Here is a 26,429-nt window from a genome sequence, read left to right on the forward strand (position 1 = left end):
AGCTATTAACAAATTTTCTGTTTGCTATTAATCAACTTTTTTTTTTCATACGCGGGATCCAGACCTACATTTTTAATAGCGAAATCAGGTTTGTCATTTTCAGACCAGAACATGATCACAATACGACAAACCATCTTTTGTTTTTGATATTCTTCCCATGGTTTTAGCACACGACCTCAACTACATGAGAATGAAGAACGATGTTTCATATATTTTGTCCTCAGGATCATGTTTGAAATTTTCAAACCGAAACATACTCTAAATTAGAAAAAACTGCCTTTATCGGTGATTTTTTTTAAATGCTAAGCACATAAGCTCATATAACGATTCCTTCCCCCTACTCTTCATTCAAGTGGTGATCATTTAAATCATTTAAATATTATTTATGGGGTGGGGGGAGGTCGAACAAAAATTAAGTTTCTGTGCTTAAAATATACAAATGCAGTTTTCACGAATTCAGAGTATGTTTCAGCCTGAAAATGATCATATTCCGGTGGTATGTGTTGACGGACTTAATTAAAAATAAGTGTAACAACGAACAGTAATATATTTATTTATTTTGGGTAAACAAGCGTGGTGTTTTGCTTATATCTCGAAAGGGTATTGTTAGCGAGAGCGAGGGTGTGTCTGAATCGTTCGCATGCTGTGTAGAGACTGACTGGCCGGACTACCAACTATTATGTCAACTGGTTTGCTGTTTTGTGATATCGGCCAGAAGGGCCATACATTACTGCATCTGCCTTTTAAAAGATGAGAACCTTTTTGTATTTTAAGAAGTTGACATAAAGAGTGTGGCAATCTGGCATCGTAATCAATTAGTGTTTCCTTGAAAAAAACATTAATTTTATACAATCTGTTTAGGGATACATTTTAGTTTCTCGAAATCAACGGCCTGTTGGCATATGGTTTGTGTATTACATGTGAATTTTAAATGACTAATGTTGTTTCGTTTTGAGAAGTTATTAAAAATTAAGAAAATAAAATTAGCAAAAATAGTAATTAAAGCGTATCGCTATAGCCAACATGACCCTGGAAAAAATTGATGAAAAGTATGGTTTGTCGTATTTTGAGCATGTTCTATTCTGAAAATGGCAAACCTTATGCCGCTATTAGAAATAATAAAAACAATATTAAAAATCGTTATTAATTGACATGTTTATGTGCTAAAAACATGGGAGAAAACACCAAAAATTTTATGGAATTTTGAGGATTATCAGAAAATCAGACGAAAATGGCAAACCTGACCCCGCCATTCACAAGAACGAAAAATAATTATTTAGGAGTTTGCCAAAAACTACCTACAAATTATTTTAGAAAAATTCAAATATTTTTTGAGCTCAATTTTGATCCAAAAAATATGAAAAAAAATCTTTTGTTTATTTTGTTATTTTTTCAAAGATAACAAGTTCTTTAGTACAGTGAAATTATTAATAAAAGAATAATCGAATCAATTTTCAACCATTCGTTACACCTCTGGATTTTTTTCCAACTGGCGACGTGTCCCATGTACACGCGCCTATTTTCGTTTTGTTTTGTGAGACTAATGTATTATATAGTGTGCGTCCGTATGTTTGTGTAACTACCCTTTTAGTCGAGTCGGTATCGGTTTACTGGAGAAAATATGAATCATGCTTGATGTCCGATAAAACGGAGGGTGATGCTTTGATTAATGATATAATGGATTAGACTGACACGGACAAAAGTTATTTATAAGGCCACGTTTATATCTTCATCGTTTTTAATATTATTTCAAATTTGAATTGAAAGAATGGATGTGAGATCCATGAAATTCTGAAACTCGTTTTTTACCAGATATCAAGTAAATACTTCTACTCCAGGGAAATAAGGCAAAAATATACCATGTTCGGGACACTTGACCAGCCAGGTTGCAAATAGGTTTTTTTGGGTACTATATGCCTAATACATTATAATATTATAAAAACAAAAATATCTGTCACAGTCCGGACGAGAATTTTAGTTATTAACTAATAAGGGTCCAAAGAGGCAGTTTTTTAGTTTAAATCGCTACAGGTAAAAATTGGGTAATTAAATATCTTTAGAGTAACCATCTTTTAGTAGATGAACAAAGGTTTAACATGTCAGTTTTTGAATTCTGGTCCCATCATTTGTTGCTTCGGAAATTGTAAAATAAGACTAAAATTTCGAAAATCAAGCTATAACTTCTGCGAAATTGAAATTAACACTTTGATATTGCATAAAAAGTAGAGTCAAACAGTTCATCTAATACACAAAAAATTTCAAGACGTTTTGTCAATTAGTTTAAATTTTATTCAATTTGTTTATCCCCCAGAGCTTTTTTTTGCAATGTTATTGCTCAGAAAATGATAATGATACAGCGATTTTGCGGGTACCAAATGAAAGAAGAAGACCTATATTTTCATTACTTTTAATAAAAAATCAACACAAGTAATTTTGACAATTGCAAAAACATTTTACTAAAGTAAAATCATTTTTGGCTTATAAATAATTTGAATAACTTTGTTAAACTGTAGACCCACTTTGTTATTTGTAAAGCTGATATTTTACACAAATTATCACAAAAAAAATTGCCTGGATCAATTAAGGTCAAAGTTAGCCACTTTTTTTCTTTAATTCACAGCTAATTTGTTTATAACAATTAAGCGACCTAACTAGCGCCATTTTGAAGTTCAAGGTATATAGTTTATGTGTAAAAGTTTGAGCAAACTTTGAACTCCAACAGAGCGGTTAATAAAGCTTTAAAAATGACGTTATCATGAAATCGGCTCGGGGTCGGTGGAGGGGAATTATTAAAATCCGTGCACTCAAAAAATGAAATTGATTCTTCAGACATATGCTGCGATTAATATCTCCGGAGATTATTGATGGATTTTGATCATTATTTTTTTAATTTGTATGTACTCGTAGTCTTGTAGAGTACATTATGTACACATATCTCCACCTAACATTACAAAATGTTAGGGGAGGACCCCCCTTATCCCTCAGGGATATGAAAAATAGATTACGACCGATTCTCAGACCTACCGAATATACATAATATATAATTTCATAAGAATCCCTCAAGTCGTCTCGAAGGAGTATGGTAATTAACACTATGACAGGAGGATTATACAGATGTAAATATATAGATGGCTATTAAAAAATAGGGGTTGGTGATATAAGGGTCAAAATTAAGGGTTGTGTGTGTGTATTTTTAATGCTACATCATATAAGATTAAGGTAGATAATTTTGTCCAAAAAAATAAAAAAAGTATCAGGGGGCAACCCCCCTTATAACTTATGGGTATGAAAAATAGATTACAACCTATTCTCAGTCCTGCAGGATATATGTGTAAAATTTCATAAAAATCGGTCAATCCGTTTCGGAGGAGTATGATAACTAACACTGTTACAGGAGAATTTTATATTCATAGAAGTAGCTGTGAATTAAATAAAAAAAGTGGCTAACTTTGACCGTAATTAACCTAGGCGAAATTTTTTTTCAAAAATTCTTGTAAAATACCAGATTTTTAAATCTTAAAAGTTTTTGATTTTCGAAATGTTAGTCTTATTTTACCATTTCCGACGCAACAAAGTAAAAATTCAAAAACTGCCATATTAAACCTTTGCTCGTCTACTAAAAGATGAATACTCTAAGATATTTAATTATACATTTTATTACACTATTTTTACATGTAGCGACTTAAACGAAAAAAACTGCAATTTTTGACACTTACTTGTTAACAACTAAAATTCTCGTCCGAACTGTGACGGGCATTTTTGTATTTGGGTCCCGGTGAATTCGTAACTATTTTAATCCCTCATCCTAATTACAGGCCAACTGGCAACTGTGGCAACTCTGGCCCTCACGTAATTTTTCGATAACCTTTCAACCGGTGAATTTGTAACTTTCATTTTCTAAGTAATTCCTAACGATGTTGATAATCTAATACCGGTATTCTAAGTATGTACCTGTATAAATTACCCTCTTTGAAGCTGGTGTAAAAGGTATTCATCATTTATGTATTGTCTCGGAAGAGTTACTAGAGAAAATCCAAATAAAATTTGTTAAAATGGCTGAATTTTTTCAACAGATTTCGTAATGAGTGAACGTGGTAAATAAGCTATTGGTGGTAAATAATTTTAAATTTCACTTAAAGACAGTGCTAAAAAGTGGAAAACAAACCAAGAACCATTCGCTCACATTTGCTATAGGCCCCGTGTTGGCTTAATCCGTTACTGTTCACATTTATTTCTAAATGTGAACAGTACCTAAGGTATTAGATTTAATCAATGGTTTCGTATTCACCTGTAGAAAGCTTCGAGTTGACAGGGTCAGGTAGTAGAAAAGTTACGAATTGGCCGGTTTACATTTTGATTTTAAAATGTTTGTCATTAAAAGTTGCGAGTTGGCGCGTGTCCTTTTATTTATAATGTATTAGGTATATAGACCCAAAAAACCCATTTTCAACCTGGCTGGTCAAGTGTCCCGATAAAAACCTTATTTCTCTGGACTATTGGATTATTGTGTATTAGTGTAGCAAAAATTAGAATTATTGCAACATTGTATTAAATAAAAAAAAAATCGTGAAGTCCACCTATACATAATTCAATGAAAGATGTGATGAGTGCGATGCCGCAACGAAAATATTCGAGATCCATATCAGTTTTGAGGATAAGTTTTACATTTTTTACCACGTTTTTATACAGTATGGTATACGTAATCGATTATGTTTTTAAATGAGAATAGGGGTAGTGTGCTAGCTCATTTGAAATGTTATTCAATTCTCTATTCAGTAATATAGACATTAACATACAGGAGGTCCAATTTTTTTTTATTTAATTAATTGACACAAAAAGAAGAATGTATTTAATTTATTTAATTCAAAATACATTCTACTGGTGTCAGAACACAAAAAATTTTTTTTTTTACCAAATAAACATTATTTTTTGCTTAAATTCAATGTTTAAACTGCCAAGAGGCAATGGGTTACAGTTTGAACATTTAATTTAAGCGAAAAGCAATGTTTATTTGTTAAATAAACATTTTCTTCTGTTTCCTGACAGCAGTAGAATGTATTTTGAATCAAATAAATTACATACATTCTTCTTTTTGTGTCAATTAATTTAATTCAAAAAAATTGTTTGTGGACACCCTATAAATAATTATATTAATGTGTATATTACTGAATAGATAATTAAATAAACTTTCAAATGAGCTAGCACACGACCCCTATTCCCATTTAAAATCATCATCGATTACGTCATAACGCCCAAATGGATGACGTCACGTGTACGATATATACATCAAAAAATCATAATTTAAAAATAAAATCGTCCTGTTTCAGGATTTTTTCTTAAAGTCGCCGCCGGTTTATGAAATAACGAATTTATTCCATTAAAATTTGCACCATACTGTATACTTCGCCTGTGTTTTGTCTGTTCTATAAAATAGAAGCATAGTTTTTAGGTATTTCAAATCCACTATTACGGAATTATCCGTTATACATACATTTTTATTGTAAAAATCTATTAAGGGCGTGGTCGTAAAATTTAGCGCCAATGTGTTTTAAATTCGTTCATTTTTTTCGAATCCTGAGAAAACTAGTAAGTATTTTTGAAAAATTTAAACGCAGAATGAAATATTGCATTATTACCGAGGGCCGAAAGTCCCTGAAAACTTCTATGTTTATTTTAATAAGTTACAGGGGTGGTACTACATGAAAAAATAATGACAGTTTCATCTATAAACATAATTTTTGCAAATGCGTTGTTTCCGAGATACGGGGTGTTAAAATTTCTATTTCAATCTGCCATATTATTTATTGCTCTAAGACGGGTTGAGCTATGAAAATGAAATTTGGTGCGTTTTAAGTGGTAGTTATTGCGCATTTTTTGACATACAATTAAGAATTTTGTATTCATCATTGGCGCGCCTACGGGTTATTGTCTAAATTTTTTTAAAGAAAAAAATAGTACGCCACTGTTACATTTCAAGCTAAAAATTATTTTTAAATTCTATGTTTAATTTATGATAAAAATCCTTTCTTGACTTTTTTTCATATGGTGCTCCGTTTTTGTGCAAAAAAAATAAAACATCTTGGTGCGTATTTTTCACTTCTGAATACATTATCAAGAAATATATAATATAATAATACTAAACTAGAACAATAACAGAAAATATTACTAATAAGATTTTAACTAGGTACAAAGCTACAACAAATGTTTAAAATGAGGGCTTAGAGAGGTGACAGAAGAATTTTATATTCATCATTGGCGCGAGTACGAGAATGGTCTGAAATTTTTTAAAGAAAAAAATAGTACGCCACTGAGATATGTTAAATTAAAAATCATTTTTCAATTCTTCCTATAATTTGTGACAAGAAATATATATTGTCTTTTTTTCACAAGGGGAGCCGTTTTATAGAAAAAATAAAACATCTTAACGCTTACAAAGTATTCGAAGTAGTTTCCATATGCATAGAAACTTATTTCAAATACTTTGTAAACGTTAAGATTTTTTATATTTTTGCATAAATACATATGAAAAACTTATATGAAAAAATGGCAAGAAAGATTATTTGTTGCAAATTGAACGAGAAATTCAAAACTAATTTGTAATTTGACATATCTCAGTGCCGTACTATTTTTTTCTTTAAAAAAATTCAGACCATTACCCCTGCGCGCGGCAATGATGAATATAAAATTCTCCTGTCACCGCTAAAGGACGTCGTTTTCTGATGTTTTCTGTTATTGTTCTAGATTAGTATTTAAATAAATCTTGATAATGCACTCGTATTAGGAAGTAAAAAATACGCGTCAAGATGTTTTATTTTTTTGCATAAAAACGGTGCACCATATCAAAAAAAGTCAAGAACGGATTCTTATCATCAATTAAACATAGCATTTAAAAATAATTTTTAGTTTGAAATATCTCAAAAATTCAGACTATTACCTGTAGGCGCGCCAATGATGCATACAAAATTCTTAGTTATATGTCAAAAAATGCGCAACAGCTACCTCTTAAACACACCAAATTTCATTTTCATAGCTTAACCGGTCTTATAGCAATAAATAAATTGGCAGTTTGAAATAAAAATTTCAACACACCGTATCTCGGAAACGAAGCATTTGCGGACATGTATGTTTATAAAGCAAACTGTCATTATTTTTTCATGTAAACCCCTTAAAGTTTGTCATACTTATTTACTAACACCCTTTATATACAGAGAGGTCCTAAATTATGGAATAAATTCATTTTCTCTAAAATGGACGACTATAGAGAAAAATCCGGAAACAGGTCGATTTTTGTTTTTAAATTACAACTTTTTGACATATATTTCATACTAGTGATGTCATCCATCTGAGCGTGATGACGTAATCGATGATTTTTTTAAATGGGAATAGGGGTTGTGTGGCACCTCATTTGAAAGGGTTTTCAATTCTCTATTCAGTAATATAAACAATAATATTATTATTTATACAGGGTGACCAAAAATTATTTTTTTAATTAAATTAATTGACGCAAAAAGAAGAATGTATGCAATTTATTTAACTCAAAATACATTATAGTGCTGTCAGCAAATACAAAAAAAATGTTTATTTGACAAATAAACATTTCTTTTCGCTTAAATTAAATCACAAACAGCCTCCCACCTACCACTTGGCAGTTTGAACATTTAATTTAAGCGAAAAGCAAGGTTTATTTGCCAAATAAACATTTTTTTCTATTTTGTGACAGCGATAGAATGTATTTTGAGTTAAATAAATTGCATATATTCTTCTTTTTTCGTCAATTAATTTATTTCAAAAATTATTTTTTTGGTCACCCTGTATAAATAATGATATTAATGTTTGTATTACTGAATAGATAATTGAACGCCCTTTCAAATGAGGTGCTACACGACCCCTATTCCCATTTAAAAAAATCATCGATTACGTCATCACGCTCAGATGGATGACGTCACTAGTATGAAATATATGCCAAAAAGTTGTAATTTAAAAACAAAAATCGACCTGTTTCAGGATTTTTCTCTATAGTAGTCCATTTTAGAGAAAATGAATTTATTCCATAATTTAGGACCTCTCTGTATGTATTTATAAAAATTTATTAGAGTGTTTTTTAATTTCAAATATCTCATTCAAAAGAAACTTTTTGATTATCTAAGGGACTTTTGACCCTCGGTAATAATGTAGTCTTTCATTCTGCGTTTAAATTTTTCAAAAATACTTATTATTTTTGTCAGGATTCGAAAAAAATGAATGCATTTAAAACAAATTTTGGCGAAATTTTGCGCCTACGCCCTTAAATTACTGATAATTTTGTAGCCAAATTTTGAAATGTCATAAAAAAATATGGGCGTTAATAAGTTTTAAAATCATCATCCACTCCTATACATTTTTTATATTTTCATCTTCACTACAGTCTACCATTTCTTCCATTTTGTGTACCTTATTTTTAACACTCCAAGAAGGAAATTCCCCGATTATTACAAAATATTATATAAGACAAATATTATCCCATGTTTACCGAGGTTTGATTGACAGATTTTCGGCGAAGATGTTTGAACCACTGTAAGCTCGGACAAACATAAGTTTGGGAATGTGATTCAAAACTCGATGATGCGCAGTGGTTCTTGTTTACTAGCGTTACCATGGAAACGGCCAGTTTGCTGATCGCCAGTGTCGTAGTTAGAAGTGCATTACGTATCGCAGAGAGTGTTTAACTTATTGGTTTGATCGTGTTGGATATTTTATTAATAGTTTTTAGCTTAGTGTTTGGTATATTAGTAGTAGTAATTAGTGTATTATTAAGACATTTAGTGTATCTCTAGTGCGTTAAGTTAAGTCATTAGTTATTTAACAATATGCCTCATAAAAAGATAAGAATCAAAGGGCTGGGATCGAATAGCCAAGCAAAGGCAATCATTTATAATGTTACTACATTTATGGAACAAGAGGCAGCACATTTCAAAACAACCGAAAACCTGTTAATACCTTTAAGTAAATTGACGTAAGTATTGTTAATGACATTTTATTTTCTTGATATTAAAGTTACTATTATTCTTATTATAATTGTATTTATGAAGTTTCATCAGATTCTTCTTCTTCTTCTTTAGCCCATTTCTATTCACCTTTGGACATAGGCTTTCTCCAAATCTTTCAATATCTGTCTGTCCTTGGCTGCGCTTTTCCAGTGAGTTCCTGCAGCTGCGTCCACGGTCTCCGGTTTTGTATTTCAGCATTCCATCTTTTATTTTCCTGTCTCGCATTGTGGCCTGCAAATCTCCACTTTAACCCTGAATATGGTCAGTTACATTTTTTACGTTTGTTTTCTCTCTTATCCATTTGTTTGGTTTTCTGTCTTGAAGTGTTATTCCCAATATGGAATAAAACATGAATTAATACAATAGATATTTTCTGTGAGTCCTTTCTATTTTGTTTATGTTGGCCTTTGTTAATGTCCATGTTTATGAGCCATACGTCCTAACAGGAAGGATGCTCTGATCAAATACACAAGTTTTTAGGCACTGTTTCTTCTTTCACGCCAATCTTTTGCAATTTTTTTCGCAATATTTTCGTTTAGTAACATTTAACATTAGTAATTGTAGGGATAGGATTCTAGCAGCGACGGGTATAAGCAAAAACACCTTAACCAAAATAAGAAAAGAAGGTAGAGACGTAAATAAAAATGGAGCGACTAGTTTATCTTTTAAAAGTCCAAAAAGAAAACGTTGTCGTTCCAAAAAAATTGAATTGAGCAGTGGACAAGTGAAAACCATCAAAAATATTATATACGACTTCTACACCATCGAGAAAAGATCCCCTACAATTAATGGTAAATAGTTTAAAAGTTAAAAAATTATTAGTTAATGGGAAATTGATACCTATATTTTTTTATGGTAAATAATATAGAGTAAGTAAAATTATAAAACAATAGTTTGTACCCGTTTAGAACGAAATAAAAGTTTTTTCGTAAACACACTGATATAGATACATTTTTAACAAAAATGGTAGATAGATACAATTCTTTTACGATTTTATTTACTTAAAGTATAAAAGAAGATTTACTTTCGAAATATTTTAACGATTTCTATTTATTTAAGATATCTATCAAAAACTAAAGAACAAACAAATGCAATTTCCAGGGTCAAAGGAAACATTAAGGAAAACTATAATTGGATTAGGCTTTAGGTAACATAGTAAAAGTAATTATTCAGCTTAAAAAATAAAATTGTAAAGTGGATAATGTATTTTAAATTGTTGTTTTGTTGACATCGTTTTAGTTCAACTTTCTACAATTTACAGTTATGAAGAATGTTTTTTCAAAAGTACCAAGTATTTATAATCGATAATTTGTTTAGATTTCGATTTCCGAAAAACTGTAAACAAAAAATAAATCTCTCCAAGGTTACATACGATTCTACATAATTTTTATTTTTCTCAAATGAATTGTTCTCACGTCTGTATGTTTTGATACATTTAAAATTTAAACCATCATACTTTTGAAAAGATATTTTTCAAATTATCTCGAACAAATTATAGGTGGAGAAAACCCGAAGATAATAGGAGTATCCTAATGGAAAGTTATGACATTGCAACTGATTATAAGCTTCATAATTATTAAAAACTATGAAAATAAAAAGAAACAAATTCATTCTTCGCTTTAATTAAATATAATTTAGGTACTATTATAATTTACTTATAAAAATTTATTTCAAATCTGCCTGTTTTCGTCCGCCACTGGTAGAAATGGTTTGCTTGTCTGCGCGAAACGCTACGTCGCAATCCCAAACTTATGTTTGTCCGACTCTACCCATCACCCACCCCTATCCTATTACAAAGAAGACGATATGATTCATTGTTGTATGTTGTATTTTTAACAAAAAGGCCGGAAATTTTCAAGAAACGTCTAATTAGTCACATAGATATTTACTACAGTTCTAGATTTCCAAGATTTTCATTATATTTAGACCTTAGCGAATCCAACTATGTATATTTTTTCGCAGAAAAATTTAGTAAACATGTTTCAAACTGTGAGCACGGTAAGTTCCAAGGATTGTTTGTTCTGAAATTCCTTCAAAATAATAACATTTTAAGGACATTGGAAGAGTATGGTCTATTTATTCTGAAATAGACCAAAGAAAAATGAAAACAAAATATTTATTATCTAAAACCGATTGATTGTTTTTCAAAATATTGTCCATTAAAATTAATACACTTTTGCATACAGTATCATGCAAAAATATGGAATAAATTCATTATTTCAGACACAGATGACTTGAACAACTTAAAAGTCAATTTAAATTTTTCAATGACCATCAATTGCTATACAGTGATGAGCGCGCTAATAACCGGCAGAATAAAGCAAAAGATGGAAAACATAATACATTGCGAATAGAGATTGCAATTGCTGGATCCAGCATCCAGCAATCCAGCTGAATAAAAAAAATACTCTTCCAAAAAAAAACCCAAAAAAGTTTAGATTTTATTTTTTATTTTACTTGTTTTTGTACATTTTTCAATAAAAATTTACCCAAGACTAGATATTATCTATCTACAATTACTGTAAAAATTTGGACCTTCTATCATCTAAAATCTAAGGAACCAGAGATATCTGACATCAAAAGCTGAATGACGTAATCGACCACTTTTTTATACAAACCGAGGTTAGGGGACACCTCATTTGGAAGGCCTCCTAATCGGCTTTGTAACGACGTATTATTCGAATATTTATTTCTATAGGGTTAACCAAAATTATGGACCTAGTTAACTGTGATGCAAAAGCATGAAATAAATAGATTCATTATTTCAGAAATAGACTACTTTTTAAAAAAGTCTCTTTGATCTTTCAAATGTGGCCTTTGCAGAGACGCAATTATTTGAATATTTACTTCTATAAGGTTAACCAAAAGCTTTGGTTTATTATTTAAATGAACTTGTATAAAATTAAAAGAAATATTGAAATTGTCGACCTTCAGCAATGATGCAATAAGAAAAACGGACAGTAAATTCTTTCCTAACCTAATTCCTAACCTAATTTAGTTTAGTGAATGAGTATTTATGTAATTCGATTTTACTTAACTAAGTCCATAATTCTGGTTAAACCTGTAAAAATGAATATTCGTATAATACATCGTTGCAAAGTCAATTAGGAGACCTTTCAAATAAGGTGTCCCGTACTCAGTTTGGTTTAAAAAAAATCGTCGATTACGTAATTACGCTAGCACTGATCATTTAATGTCCAACATAAAAAGTACCTTCTAACGAATGACAAGCTGCGACGATACGACACACCCACCGATGGGAGTGACCTCGAGCTTATCTTGGAAATGAACGTAATATAGAAGAAAAGTAAACCATAGGAAAAATTATCAAACTTTGTTGAACAAACCATGTTGCACCTATAAATATTATGCATATGTACATTGTAAGTTGTAACCCTTACTTATGTATTTATGTAATTGGCAGTTTACTGATGCGAATTCATGTTAAAAAATAACACGACCCTGTTTTTTAATGTCCATAGAATATCATCAACTTTATATTGAGGAAGTTGTTTACAGCGAAACATGTCAACTTGATGACATTCTGTTACATATCCTTCTTTTTATTTCCTAACCCTGATCTTTCCCTAACAATTCGTGACCTAAACAAAAAGTTTGAAAACATGTTTGTGCCATAAACCCCCTTCATCCCACGAGTACAAAGGTTACAACAGGGTGTTTCTAATTTTATTATTACTTGTTACTTGATGAAAATTTCATGTTAACCTTTAACCATTGACATGCGGTATGCCATACCGCGCCGAAAATATATTTTGTTGTAAAACGTGTTTTAAACAGGTTCCTAGAATACCATCTGTGTACCTTCAAGTAGTAGTGTGTAATTGTACATGCTCGCTACTGCTGCAGTTTTAGTATGGTTTAGTCTTTGAGCTACGTTGACGTAAAGTTTTCTTGCGCTATCACGTACCGCATGCCAGTGAAGTGTTTGCGTTTCTATAGTTGAAAGCAGTCCAGTGTTTTGTTTCGCTATTAGTATGGTAGCAAGTTCATCCAGTTATTCTACTTTCAACTGCTTTCTTTTCAACATTATTTTATTATTTTTGAGTTAAAAATACTGAAGTTTTTTAAATTCAGTCTATAAAGGATTTTGTAAGAAAGTCCACAACTTTTTTTATTACGCATGCGTTCACCGCACCGCACACATCTTATGAAAAATATAATGTCATTCAATGAAATAAAATTTACATGAATAGATGCGTCCTGAATTTTCAATAATTTGATACCATTGTGCCAACTCTGTATTTTGATTAACAAGAGCGTAAATTGATAAAAAAAAATCTAAAATCAAATATGAATGTACGTGTGTCAAAGAGAGAAAAAATATTTTCAGATTCGCTTACTCCATAGATCTTTCTGAGAGATTAAGACAATGGCTTACTCTTATCTTATCCTATTATTATTGATAATAAAGTAAGTACAATTTGGTCAGTTGTACCGCCTCTAATCGGCTTAAGTTAATGGTGAATAGACTGTTTTCAATAGCCTCTAGACTAATATTATTTATGAATGCCAGTTTTATGGACTTCAAAATGCGATTTCGATAAACTTTAATTACAATTAACGCCCTAATTAAGCAACATTCAGAGTTGGTGCAATGCTATAAAATTATTGAAATTTCAGGATGCATCTATCCCTCCTGTCCTTTCTGGAAATACTCGTTTATTTTATTTCAAGTATTATTTTCTTCTGCAGCCAGTGCCGGATTAACCAATAGGCAAAGTAGGCATTTGCCTAGGGGGCCTCGGCCCTAAAGGGAGCCTCTCAGGGCCCAAAATAAAAAAAGAATAATTAGATTTAAATAAAAATTATAAATATTATGTTGAAAAATTCAAATATCTCGCAATGCCATAAAAGTGACGGTGGGCGTATAAAACTACATTATAGTGTATACTTCTGTTCACATAAAAAGCCTATGTTGTGAGAATAAGTCGCTAATGAATGCCGTTTGGTAGAAGGAACAGTACTGCCTATCAGTCTGCACGGTTTATTAGAAAAGTAGTAAGAGCAAGAGCAACAAATGAGTCAGCGCCCCCTCGCTACCCTCTCCTTCATTACTCATGCCTTTCGCTACATGTCTCCAGGCTCATTTATCTAAGATTAACAAACTTGCACTTTACATTTTTTGTGCCGCACACTCGCTTTATTTGGAGTAAGTGCTGCTAAAAATTGCATTGGAACCGTTGGAGCAATATCATATTTTGAATTTGTTTAGTCCGTGTACAACATTTTTTACAGCCTCTACCCACCGTTGGGAAGCTACGATCAAATGCTTAAATGAAACTCAACTAAGCGATACCATTCGCCACCATCTAAACCTTGTCCTTAAAAGAACAAGCAGCATTAGATGGACTACAAGCGCTCATGCAACAAGAGCTTTGTCTAAAGATTACAACGCCTTCAAATCTGCTCTTCATGCTCTTCCTGATGACCCTAATCGGAAAGCTGAAACAGTTCATGAGGCTAAGTGTTTATTGAAAGAAATGTCAAAACAGAAACATTCATAATGAATGAGTTTTGGGCAACAATTTTAGAGCTCATCAACGTTGTCAGTAAGTCATTACAGAGAAAAGAGATTGAACTTGAAACTGAAGTTCAGCTTCTAAAATGACTTGGAATTCTTAAAATCCCAAAGAGAAAATTTTTCTTACTACGAGCAGAAGGTGTGCGATCTACAATGCTCTGAATATACCGACGACAGTAGACAAATGCGAGCAAAAAAAACTACATTTTGATGATGCTAATTCCAACGAAGTTTTTCTACAGGGTGGAGAAAAGTTAAAGGTTAAAATCAATCTACCAACTTTGGATAAGCTAATTATTGAGCTGAGTCGGCAGTTGACATCGTACGAGTCAGTAACTCAGTATTAGGTGTTTTGTGTGTTTTTCCAAAACTGAGTGATTCTCAAATAAAGGAGTGTGCTTCAAAACTACATGAAAACTATACTGATGATATTGTACCTGAAATTTAAAATGACCTACTGCAGTTCAAATATTTTATAGCCCATCTTCAGGCCTTGTAACGAAAACAATTTATTCCTGCTTCGTAGTCTTTTTGGGTTATTTATAAGAACAAATTCGAATCGAAGTTTCGAAATTTGTGAGCACCTTATCTTACAAGATAAGAGCGTAAGATTTATCTTACGCTAATGATTACAAATAATGCAACAGGTGAACGGTAATTTTCAAAAATAAAAATTATTAAAAACTCTCACCGTTCGACAGTGGCCCAACACAGACTAGCATTTCCCTCAATTACGGATATTGAGTATGATGTGCTCGAAAATTTGGAAGTTGAAGACATTTTAAGTAATAAAACATAATAATAATTTTAAGACATAATAATTATAAGGCTTTGAAAAGTTAAACTAAATTTAATCCATAATTATTTATTATTACATAATTATGTAAGAAGTAATAATATATCATTCAACGAACATGTAATGACAGGTAGTACTCACGATGATGAAGTTTGAGACACGAACCGAAGGCGAGTGTCTTTATTCATCAGAGTGAGTAATAGCCATTACATGTGAGTAGAATACTATACTTTTTCTACGACCTTTTTTTTATTATTAGAAACATTATTGTAGGTACTTTAAAATGAATCGTTTCTTTATTGATAACTACCTATAACAAAAAAAAAACTAAAATAATTTTTTATTGCAAAATTTAAGCAAAATTCTCTTGACTATGACTATTCGTTTTACAAAATGAAACAAAAATTTAAGTTAAATCTACAAAATGTCCAATAATATATCAAAGGAATATTGCTCGGAAAGGAGATGTTATTCGAGGTTTTGGAGGGAAAAGACAAAAATTTCTTAAGGGGCCTCCTAGCTTGGGTTGGCTAGGGGCCTCAAGATTCTTAATCCGGGACTGTCTACAGCAGTGTAAAGAATCATTCCGTAGTTGATGTATAAAACAAATACAGTGATATGGTTCTTTTCATGAGCATTTTTCAGTGCGTCACAGTTTTTCGATTTCTCTCTAACGCATTAAATTGTATGTGACAGAAAAAAACGCACGTCTCTGATTACATTTCGTCGGTGACATTTATAACATTTAATCTAGTTGTCAATAGATGGCGCTAATAATATAATATTAAATAATATTATATTATTCTATATAAAAAAATTTCATCTGTACAATTTATAAGACTATACAAATCAAAGAAAATACCATTTTATAAATGCAATAAACAAAATTGATTTGTTTTTATACCAAATTGCAAATAAAATGTGACAACTGTTAGATTTAACTAAAATGTCATGTTAGAATAAATGTCATAAATGTGTCAGAATAAATGTCATAAATGTTTTTTCACCGACTAACCTTTTTTTTATCATTTGTAACGCACTGAAGAATGCTCATGAAAAGAACCATATAAGACAAATTCATATTGAAAACAAAGGAGAATAGACAACGGTATGACATACCGCATGTCATAGTCTACGTTATGAAACATCCACGTCGATAGTTACAGGCTAAAAAATAACATGACACTGCTTTTTAATGTCCCGAGAATATCATCATCTTCACATGTCGAGGAAGCTGTTTATAGCGAAGTATGTCAAGTTACTGACATTCTGTTTTTATTTCCTCACTCTGATCTTGTTTACTCCTATTCTGTACCCTAACAATTCATGACCTAAACAAAAAGTTCGAAAACATGTTTGTGCCATAAACCCCCTTCATCCCACGAGTACAAAGGTTACAACAGGGTGTTTCTAATTTGATTATTACTGCATCTAGATACCGGTGGTAGATAATTGGCAGTGAGGGGTGTTAATTTTTGGTTATCTTATTGACTGCGACGAATTTGGATTCTAAAAGCACGAGGGTGGATGATTTTATTAAAATTAAGGTGGAAGCAGAACGGGTGACGTAAACGGTGGGTTATTAATGTAATGAAAAAAAGATATTTTCCTTCTTGTTTAACTCTAAAAGCTCCTGTGCTTTTAGATATGTTTATTACCGAAGGGGTGGGAAGTTAATATGGAAAGGTAGTGGTTTGGGAGGGGTGGATTCGAATTAATAAAACAAACATACTATGCACGATACAATGCTTGTATGTATATGGCGTTACTCTTAATAAATGAAAAGAAATGAAGTCTTTCATTGTAAACATTGGATGTATATACGAGGGAAAGATAGAAAGTTATTAATGAACCAATAAACGGCATTGATGCAATTACATTATTTACTGCATACGTAAATATTAAATGTGAATTTGATCACATTCTGGATACAGGAGATTATGCATGCTCAGGAGTGGGTATTTTAGTGCGAGAAATTTTAAAAATTACATTGCCTTGTTTATGAAAAACAGTAAACTCCATATGTCAGTTCACGCTCCAGACATAAGCAAATCAGAAAATGAAATGGAAGATTTTTACGGAAACCATGAAGAGAGTGTAAGGAAAGAGGCAAATAAAGCAGTTTATTATGATAATGTCAATGTCTAAGCATTCTCTGATTTGGAAGAATGGGTATACCAAATAAAATACAGCAGAAACAAAAAGAATACTCCTACTCAGCATCATCAACCTGTAGGAATCCACTGCTGGACATAGGTCTCCCTCAGCTCTTTTCATATGTCTCTGTCTTCTGCGACTTGCACCTAGTCATGCCCCGGAATCTTATATGAACAAACTGGGGAATTTCCCCCATCACTTTCACACCGGTCAGCTAATAAAGAGAAATGACAGCTTATCTCGTTCACGAAGACTTTAACCAATCATTTATGTTAACACCATACCTGAATGTCACAAATAAAATAATCAACGAGGCTTAACTCGGCAATGTCAATTCTGTCAAAAGTAATGACAGTTAGTGCAAATAATTTTCCATTAGTTTACAGTTTTTATTGTATTATCTTTAACGATTTATTCTTAGTAATTTCAATTTTTTTTTTGAAAAAAAAAAAAGAAAAAAATTCATTTTAAGTTGGTGTGTCATCAAAGTGTGTTATTGTTACAAATACACGGGTGCTTATTCAGCGCCCGTGGCTCAAGGATTCGACACTCAATATTTAAATAAACAATCAAGGTAAATGTTAGTCGATATTACACAATCTTGACCCAGTTCAATATTGGATATTATTTAATATAATTCATCTTCTGATACTGATAAAAATCTTAATCTCATAATCTTATTCCAGGACACCAGCTTGTTCTCTAGGTTGATAGAAGTCTAACTTAGCGTCCAGTCTTTTTTTTATTTTTGTGAAAAGTTTATAGTGTGATATCAAAATGCTAGGACGGTAGTTCTTTAGATTTGTTCCGTCTCCTTTCTTGCGTAATAAAACAATGACTGCATTGTTCCATTGAAAAGGGGTTTTCCATGGTAGATGCATTCGGTGAAAAGTTTGACCAAGCCTGGATAATTTTTTTTCCACCTTGTTTGATCGCCTCGATCACTACTCCATCATTGCCAGGGAATTTGTTATTTTTCATTTCTGAAAGTACCCTTTCGACTTCACATGGTGTTATTTCTGGCATTAAATTTTATCCCTGGTTTGTGATTTTGGGCAGGGGCTGATCTTGCCTTTCGTTGATGCTCTCATACATTTCGCGATAAAATGATTCGACAACATTGAGGATTTCGGTTCTATCTGTAGCAATGTTTCCATCTGTTTCTTATTCTGTGCATATTTTTGTTGCTTAATGTGGTCCGTATTTCGCCTCAAAACTTTAAAACTTCAGTTATTTCTCTTGTATTGTTTTCTCTTATGTATTTTCTGATTGATCGGTAGATATCTTTATTTAATTTCTTCAGTGTTGATATTTTGACTTTAATAGTGCGCGTTCTAAATGTAAAATCAATTGTACAAAATAATTAAATATCAATTATGTTTTAATAGATAAACTGATAACCATATATGGAGACAAAATGTTCTAACATGTGACATGTGCAATGACAAATAAAATCATTTAAATAAAAATATTAATTTTCTCTCAGCGTGTTGTAACATAAAAATCTACTCTGTTCCTCAGTGCGCCTATTTGATTTGACATTCTCGTACCTTTCTTCATCAACATATTATGGTATTTACAGTTTATAAAAACTGCTAAATTTCTCTTCTCGATGTATTAACCCACATATTCGCCACATCAAATATTTCTTATCGCCATAAAGATCCTTAATAAAAATCATAGCGAGAGAAATATCTCTTCTGGTAGTTCAAACTTTTCTCATACCACTTTATTATGGCGGGTCATAAAATGCAAATGACTTGTTTTATTTCCCCAAAACTGAAAAATTGCTATCACGTTATTCGACAGTAATGTCTTTTTTGCCGATTATGTAGGTAATAAACTTAATTACAAATTTAATGCAATCTATAATGAAACAAGTAAGTGGTTGTAATAAGATCTGGAAGTCAATAAAATACAAGCAGAGTTTTTAGGTCTGTCAAATCCACTATTAGGGAATTATAACGAGCGATCCACAATTATTGAGATCAAGCCAGCCGTGCAAAAAATTACGTATGTCTTGTTTTAATCTGAATTTATATCATTGGTTTATCAATTAATTTTGATTAACATTATAAAACGTAAAAAATCAGTAAAAACCTTTAACACAGAACTTTAATCAAAAATAAAAAGAAATAACAAAATTATAAGTAACAATAATAAATAAAATCAAACAAGATGCTGTATACTGTATATGTCCACCACCAACATCTATACAAAACCTAACTTTTCTTGTTAAGTTGATGTACACAGCAAAGTTGACGTAAACTGGAAAGTATATTTGAATTAAGAATAGACATGCACTGTATAGCTGTCTCTGTCGTTCAGAGCCACCTATGGTGACAATAATTTTGGATCACACGTTAGTTATACATACATTTTTATTGTAAAAATCTATTAATCACAGAAATAAATAAGTACCATATTATTTATTTATGAAATTCAGTATTTTTGTCTGAATTTCATAAATAATATGGTACTTATTTATTTCTGTGATTAATAGATTTTTAAAATAAAAACCTACCTGAATTTCATACCTACCAACTCAAAGAAGATCGCTCATTCAGAGTTGTACTAAGAAATGTACATCCATCTACAGATATCAACGAAATTAAGGCGGAAATCGAAAACGTAGGGCACGAAGTCATAAACATCAATAACATTTGTCAATCAAGTACTAAAAAGCCATTACCACTGTTCTACGTTGAACTAAAACAAGCCGAGAATAACAAAGATATATATGAGATCGATTCATTGTTGAACTATAGAGTAATTTTTGAACCGCCACATAAAAAGCGTGTAGTACCTCAGTGCATAAAATGCCAGCGCTACGGCCACACCAAAAATTTTTGCTACCTTTCTCCAAGATGTGTTAAATGCGCGGGTAACCACAGATCTGATCAGTGCTCTTACAAATAAAGAAACAACCAGGTGAAATGCGTGCTGTGTGAAGGAAATCACCCAGCAAACTATCGTGGGTGCTTAGTCCACAAAGAGCTGCAAAAAAGAGCATTTCCACAACTGAGAAGCAAACCAACAAGTCAACCTGTCCAATCAAACCAACACTTAGTAGTCCCGAATGTAACCTATGCTCAGGTAGCAACCGCTGGTAATCAAATACCATCAAATACAGCTCCCATTCCTTAACAATCCACTGACATGCTCGAACTTAAAAATATGATCAAACAATTGGTAGAACAAATGAGCACAATGTTAAACCTCTTAACCGCTTTCATTGCTAAAAAACCCTAAGATGGCGGCGTTTCTAAAACTAGCTTCATGGAACGCCAATGGCTTATCACAACATACACAGGAAAACAAATACTTTCTACACCTTCATAAAATAGATATACTGCTAGTATCCGAAACTCACTTTACACAAAAAAGTTACCTTAAAATTCCAAACTATACTATATATACTACTAATTATCCAGATGGATCCGCACATGGAGGCTCTGCTATTATAGTTAGAAATGCAATAAAACATCATAATGCTGGCGAGTACCAAACAAATCATATTCAAGCGACCAATATTGTGGTTGAAGACTGGGATGGACCACTTACAATATCTGCGCTGTATTGCCCCCCACGACACTCTATCACAAACGAACAATTTAAAGATTATTAAAATTCACTTGGGAGTCGCTTCATAGCAGCAGGGGACTATAATGCCAAACATACCAGGTGGGGATCAAGACAAAATCACTCCGAGAGGTAGAGTTCTCCTAAATATCACAGAGTCAAATAATATGGATTATGCATCAACCGGCGAACCAACATACTGGCCCTCGGACAGAAATAAAATCCCCGATTTGGTCGATTTTGCTGCAGTTAAGAACATCCCTAGGTCTAATATAAAAGCTACATCATGCTACGAATTATCTTCTGATCACTCGTCTATACTATTCAGTTGGAACCCAGGTACTTATTAAAGAAATGTCCCCCTCACTTCATAACAGACGCACACACTGGCCAAAATTCAGATCTCTCCTGGAGAACAAGGTGTCTCTAGACATTCCACTAAAAACCAAAGAGGACCTTTTTCTTGCTGAGGAACAACTAACTACAAATATCCAATCAGCGGCCTGGCAAGCAACACCAACAATACAAGATAAACGCATAATAAATGACTGCCCACAAGTAGTCAAAGAAAAAATTTTGCTAAAGAGAAGATTGAGGAAAAGATAGCAACAGACCAGAGATCCTGCAGATAAGTGTAGATTCAATAGTGCATCAAGGGAGTTAAAAAAGCTGCTCGAAGACCTCAAAAACCAATCACTTCAGTACTACTTGGAAAATTTAGATTCCACTAAAGATAGCGATTATTCGCTATGGAAAGCCACGAGAAAACTGAAACAACCCCAGAAACCTTCACCTCCAATCAGAAAATCGGACAGAGAATGGGCTCGTAGTGCACAAGAGAAAGCAAGTTGTTTTGCAGAGTATTTCTCCGAAGAATTTACTCCCAATCAAATGAATTCACCTGTGGAAGTAGACGTATTCTCATTTCTTCAAAGTCCATATCAAATGAGTTTGCCTATTCCGAAATTTAAATCGTCCGAAGTCATCTTAGCTATTAATAATTTAAACGATAGAAAATCTCCAGGGTACGACTTGATCAGTGGAAAAGTGTTGAAAGAATTACTTCTCAAATGCATAAAACTTATAACGTTTATATTCAATGCCATATTAAACTTAGGTTACTTTCCTGATTAATGGAAAGTGTCTCAGATAATAACCATTCTAAAACCGGGGAAACCTCAAGAAGAAACTACATCGTACAGGCCAATCAGCCTCTTGCCCATCACGTCTAAAGTTTTCGAAAAACTACTAGTAAAAAAACTCTAACCCTGGATCAAAAATCTAATTCCAGACCACCAGTTTGGATTTCGGCCTCATCACTCAACAATCCAATAAGTTCATAGAGTGGTAAAACATATAAATGCTGATTTTGAGGCCAAAAGGTACTGTTCAGCGGCATTTCTTGACGTTAGGCAAGCATTTGACAAGGTATGGGATGAAGGCCTCCTACACAAGCTAAAAAGGACATTAGTGGAGTCACTGAAGGTTTTCACCTCCGATTTCGTTGAACCTTTATCGATTTTCATGGAAATTCGTGAGTACTTAGAAGATACTTTAAGGAACAAAGGTGACATGTTGCCAACTTGCGCTTTTACCCTGGGGGTGGATGCCACCCCTTCTCGGGGGTGAAATTTTTTTAATAAAAAAAAATACCAGAAATCTATAGAAGGGCAACTTCTAAGCAAAATTTGTTATATAAAGTTATTAACATAAATCAATACTTTTTGAGTTATTGAATATCAAAAATTTTATTTTTTCTTAAAAAAATGCATGTTTTAAAGCTGTTTTTCACGTATTACTCAAAAACTATGAGCTTTTGTAAAAAAAACTATTATTACTAAATCTAAAGGTAATAAAAAATTTAATACACTCCCCACTTAAAGAACTAACATAATGTTATTTCGAAGTGAGTTATGGGTAATTGAATGTTCATTTTCTTCGACGAGTACTCAAATCTAAGTATTCAAGCTTACATAACGGGAAAACTATGCATTTTATAGAATATATTTGTTGTGAGCGGCCGTGGGTAACGGCATAAACGCTGGCCTCATACGCCAGTAGACGTGGGTTCGATCCCTGCCAAAGACAAACCATTTTCATTTCCAATAATGACACGAGCCGTCTCACCGTGCCTCGGAGAGTACGTTAAGCCGTCGGTCCCCCTGGGCTAGTGTACATCGACACTAGTTACTTGAAACAGGGTTAAAGATGTAATTGGCGCTGGAACTATCCGAAAGGATCTCCCCGGCAAAAATGCCATACGATATTATTATTATTATAATATATTTGTTAAACATTTGTCAAAGTACTTCGAAGTATCTATCAAATGATCTCCAGTAGAAGTTAATAGCATCAAAATTAAGCAAGTTATGATGAAAATAAGAGAAACCTTCCGATTTTTTTAGGAAAAAGTGAAAAATAAAACATACCCCGTTTCCACAAAAATTAAAATTTGTAGTAATCCTCACAAGAATTTCTTAAGGTTAACATAGTTAATGATTTCAAAAATTTTCACCGGTTTAGAATGCATATTTTTGAAAAAAGATACAATTTAAAAAAATCAGAATTTTTAAAATTATCGTACTTTTCATTTTCTTTTGACATTAACTCCAAAAATACTCAATATACGTAAAAAATGATATATAACTAAATTTTACCTTTTTCTGTTCAAAATACTTTACCCATTTTATTATTTCCGTAGAGTAAAAAATAACCGAGATAGAAACGTTTAAAATTTCAATTTTGCTGCGAGAACCATGTAACCGGGGCCATTTAACCTTTTATTGTTAAAAAAGTGAGAGGTTTAAAAGACTAATTTCGACATATTTTAATAGCTCTTGAAATCAACTTTCAACTAGTTTTTAGGTGAACTTGATATCTTAAAAATTAACGGAGTTATTTACAAAAAAACAATAACATTTTTGGGGAAATTTTTTTAAAGATACATTTTGAAACATTTTTGGTGCATAAATTTTAATTCTATCAACTTATTCGAGGGCTTATTTGATAGATATTTCTATGAACTTTGACAAATGTTAATTAAGTTTATGTTATGGAATGCATAATTTGGCCGGTATTTAAGCTTGAATACTAAGATTTGGGTACTCGACGAAAGAAATATATATTCAATTACTTATAACTTACTTTTAGTTAACATAGAAAGGTTTTTCTAGTAAGGAGTTTATTTGATTTTTTATTAGCCTCAATTTTGATAATAATAACTTTTTTGTAAAAGCTTATAGTTTTTGAGTTATTTATGAAAAATCGGTTAAAAACATGCATTTTTCTCACGAAAAATTAAAATCTTCGATCTTTAATAACTCAAAAAGTTTTGATTTATTTTAATAACTTTATATAACAAATTTTGCTTATAATTTGTCCCTCTATCGAATTGTGGGGTTATTTTTAATAAAATAATTTTCACCCCCGAGGAGGGGTGGCATCCACCCCCAGGGTAAAAGCGCAAGTTGGCACCATGTCACCTTTGTTCCTTGAGAAATCTTCTAACCACTCACCAATTTTCATGCAAATCGATGGAGGTTCAACGAAATCGGAGGTTATAGCTCATATCCACCTTCAGTGACTGCACTACATAACCGCACAGCTTTTACATTCCTCTCGAGTCATATTTGTCAGGTGGGTGTTATTTTCTTAAATACCAAGATGCAATTTCCAAACTCTATTCTATCAAAGCTGGTGTACCACAGGGGAGCGTGCTGGGACCTACCTTGTATCTCTTGTTTACCGCAGATATACCCCCAACTCTTCAGGAACCACTAGAGGAGAGACCACCTACAGAAGAATAAATGATGCTAGGAACATTTGCCGACGATACTGCAATCCTAGCCTCACACACTGACCCTATTTATGCCTCGAATCTCCTTCAAGCGTATCTAGACAGAATACAAGATTGGTTTTTGGAATGGAAAATTAAAGTCAATGAAGGAAAATCTATTCATGTTACATTTACAACACGAAGAGGAACTTGTCCTCCTGTAACTTTAAACAATCACCAATTACCATCAGCCAAAGAGGTAAAATATCTTGGTATTCATTTGGACAGAAGTCTCACATGGAGGAAACATATCTGGACCAAGAGAAAGCAACTAGGTCTCCAATTCAGAAATATGTATTGGTTAATGGGCCGTTCATCAAGACTATCTCTGGATAATAAATTGCTGCTCTATAAGGCAACACTTATGCCAATCTGGACATATGGGTTGGAACTATGGGGCACAGCCAGTCACTCCAACATCGAAATCATCCAACGCTTCCAATCAAAAACCCTCAGAACCATCACTAGCGCACCTTGGTACATCAACAACAGGATCATTCATCGAGACCTCAAAATGAATATGGTACAAGAAGTCATCACAAAATGTAGCGCTGCATACATTGCCAAGTTAAAGGGTCATGAAAACCAGTTTGCACTTAACCTCCTAGACAATTCCCAAGAACAACGTAGGTTAAAGAGGTTCAAACCACTGGACTTGCCATTTAGAGTAAACTTTTAAACTAATTAGTTAGTAGTTATAAAATGTAATTATTTTCTACACAACTTTATAAAAATTGTACTTTGATTTTACCAGTGGGTAAAATCTTTCTTGTCCTTAGTCAATGTCATTACTTTTGTTTATTGTTGACACTCAACAGATTGCAAAATACTTTTAAATTAAATAAAAAAAAATATTATTTATGAATTTTGCAGGCACTAGGGAGTTGTATATTCGAATTGGGAGTTCATATATTCGAATGGACAGATGCCTATTTGATGAATGCACTTTATGGAAGGGAGTATGTCAAGGATGCCGCAGGATGCGTTTTATTTCTCTTATTGTTTATCATCTATACATCTTACTTTTGAAAGTGAACTAAATGTAAGAGCAAATACATACTTACCCTATCGGGGTAGTATCATGTTTTTTTCTCATGATTTATTATGGGATGGATATGGGATTACTGTCATCAATGCCCATTTTTTAAACATCTTTTTAAACACAAATCATATGCTATCATTTTAAAGTCATCTACTTTAAAATGTATAGTATGTGTATGCATTGTCAATATGAAGGAGTCAAATAAAATTATATTTTTAGAAGAATTTTGTAATAAGAAACAAAAATAAAATTTGTTAATTTACTGAAGTTTTGTTATTTTGATAAAGGTTTCCGAAGTGGAAATTGAAACGTCAAATAAACTTAATTTTAAAGTAAAATTGTGGCCTATTTCCACTAAAAATTGTAAATCTATACAGAGTTCATAACGCACAGAACCTAGGCGATGTCAAGATATCTTAGGCCAGCCACTCACAATACTGCGTCGTCGT

The 26,429-nt window shown here is 32.3% G+C and overlaps 2 protein-coding genes across 2 annotated transcripts in view; one reads left to right on the forward strand and one right to left on the reverse strand.

Annotated features, from left to right (window-relative positions):
* LOC114330654 (histone-lysine N-methyltransferase ash1) overlaps window positions 1-26,429 on the reverse strand; it is a 337,142-nt gene that overhangs the window by 273,642 nt on the left and 37,071 nt on the right. The gene's annotated exons all lie outside the window — the stretch shown is intronic.
* On the forward strand, window positions 8,593-9,881 carry LOC126884555 (uncharacterized). The gene is made up of 2 exons (XM_050650515.1): window positions 8,593-8,992; window positions 9,591-9,881. Exons 1-2 carry the CDS (start codon window positions 8,847-8,849, stop codon window positions 9,823-9,825), a joined length of 381 nt encoding a protein of 126 aa, XP_050506472.1. The 5' UTR covers window positions 8,593-8,846; the 3' UTR covers window positions 9,826-9,881.

Source organism: Diabrotica virgifera, chromosome 5 (assembly GCF_917563875.1).
Source record: "Diabrotica virgifera virgifera chromosome 5, PGI_DIABVI_V3a".
Taxonomy (NCBI): Eukaryota; Metazoa; Arthropoda; class Insecta; order Coleoptera; family Chrysomelidae; genus Diabrotica; species Diabrotica virgifera.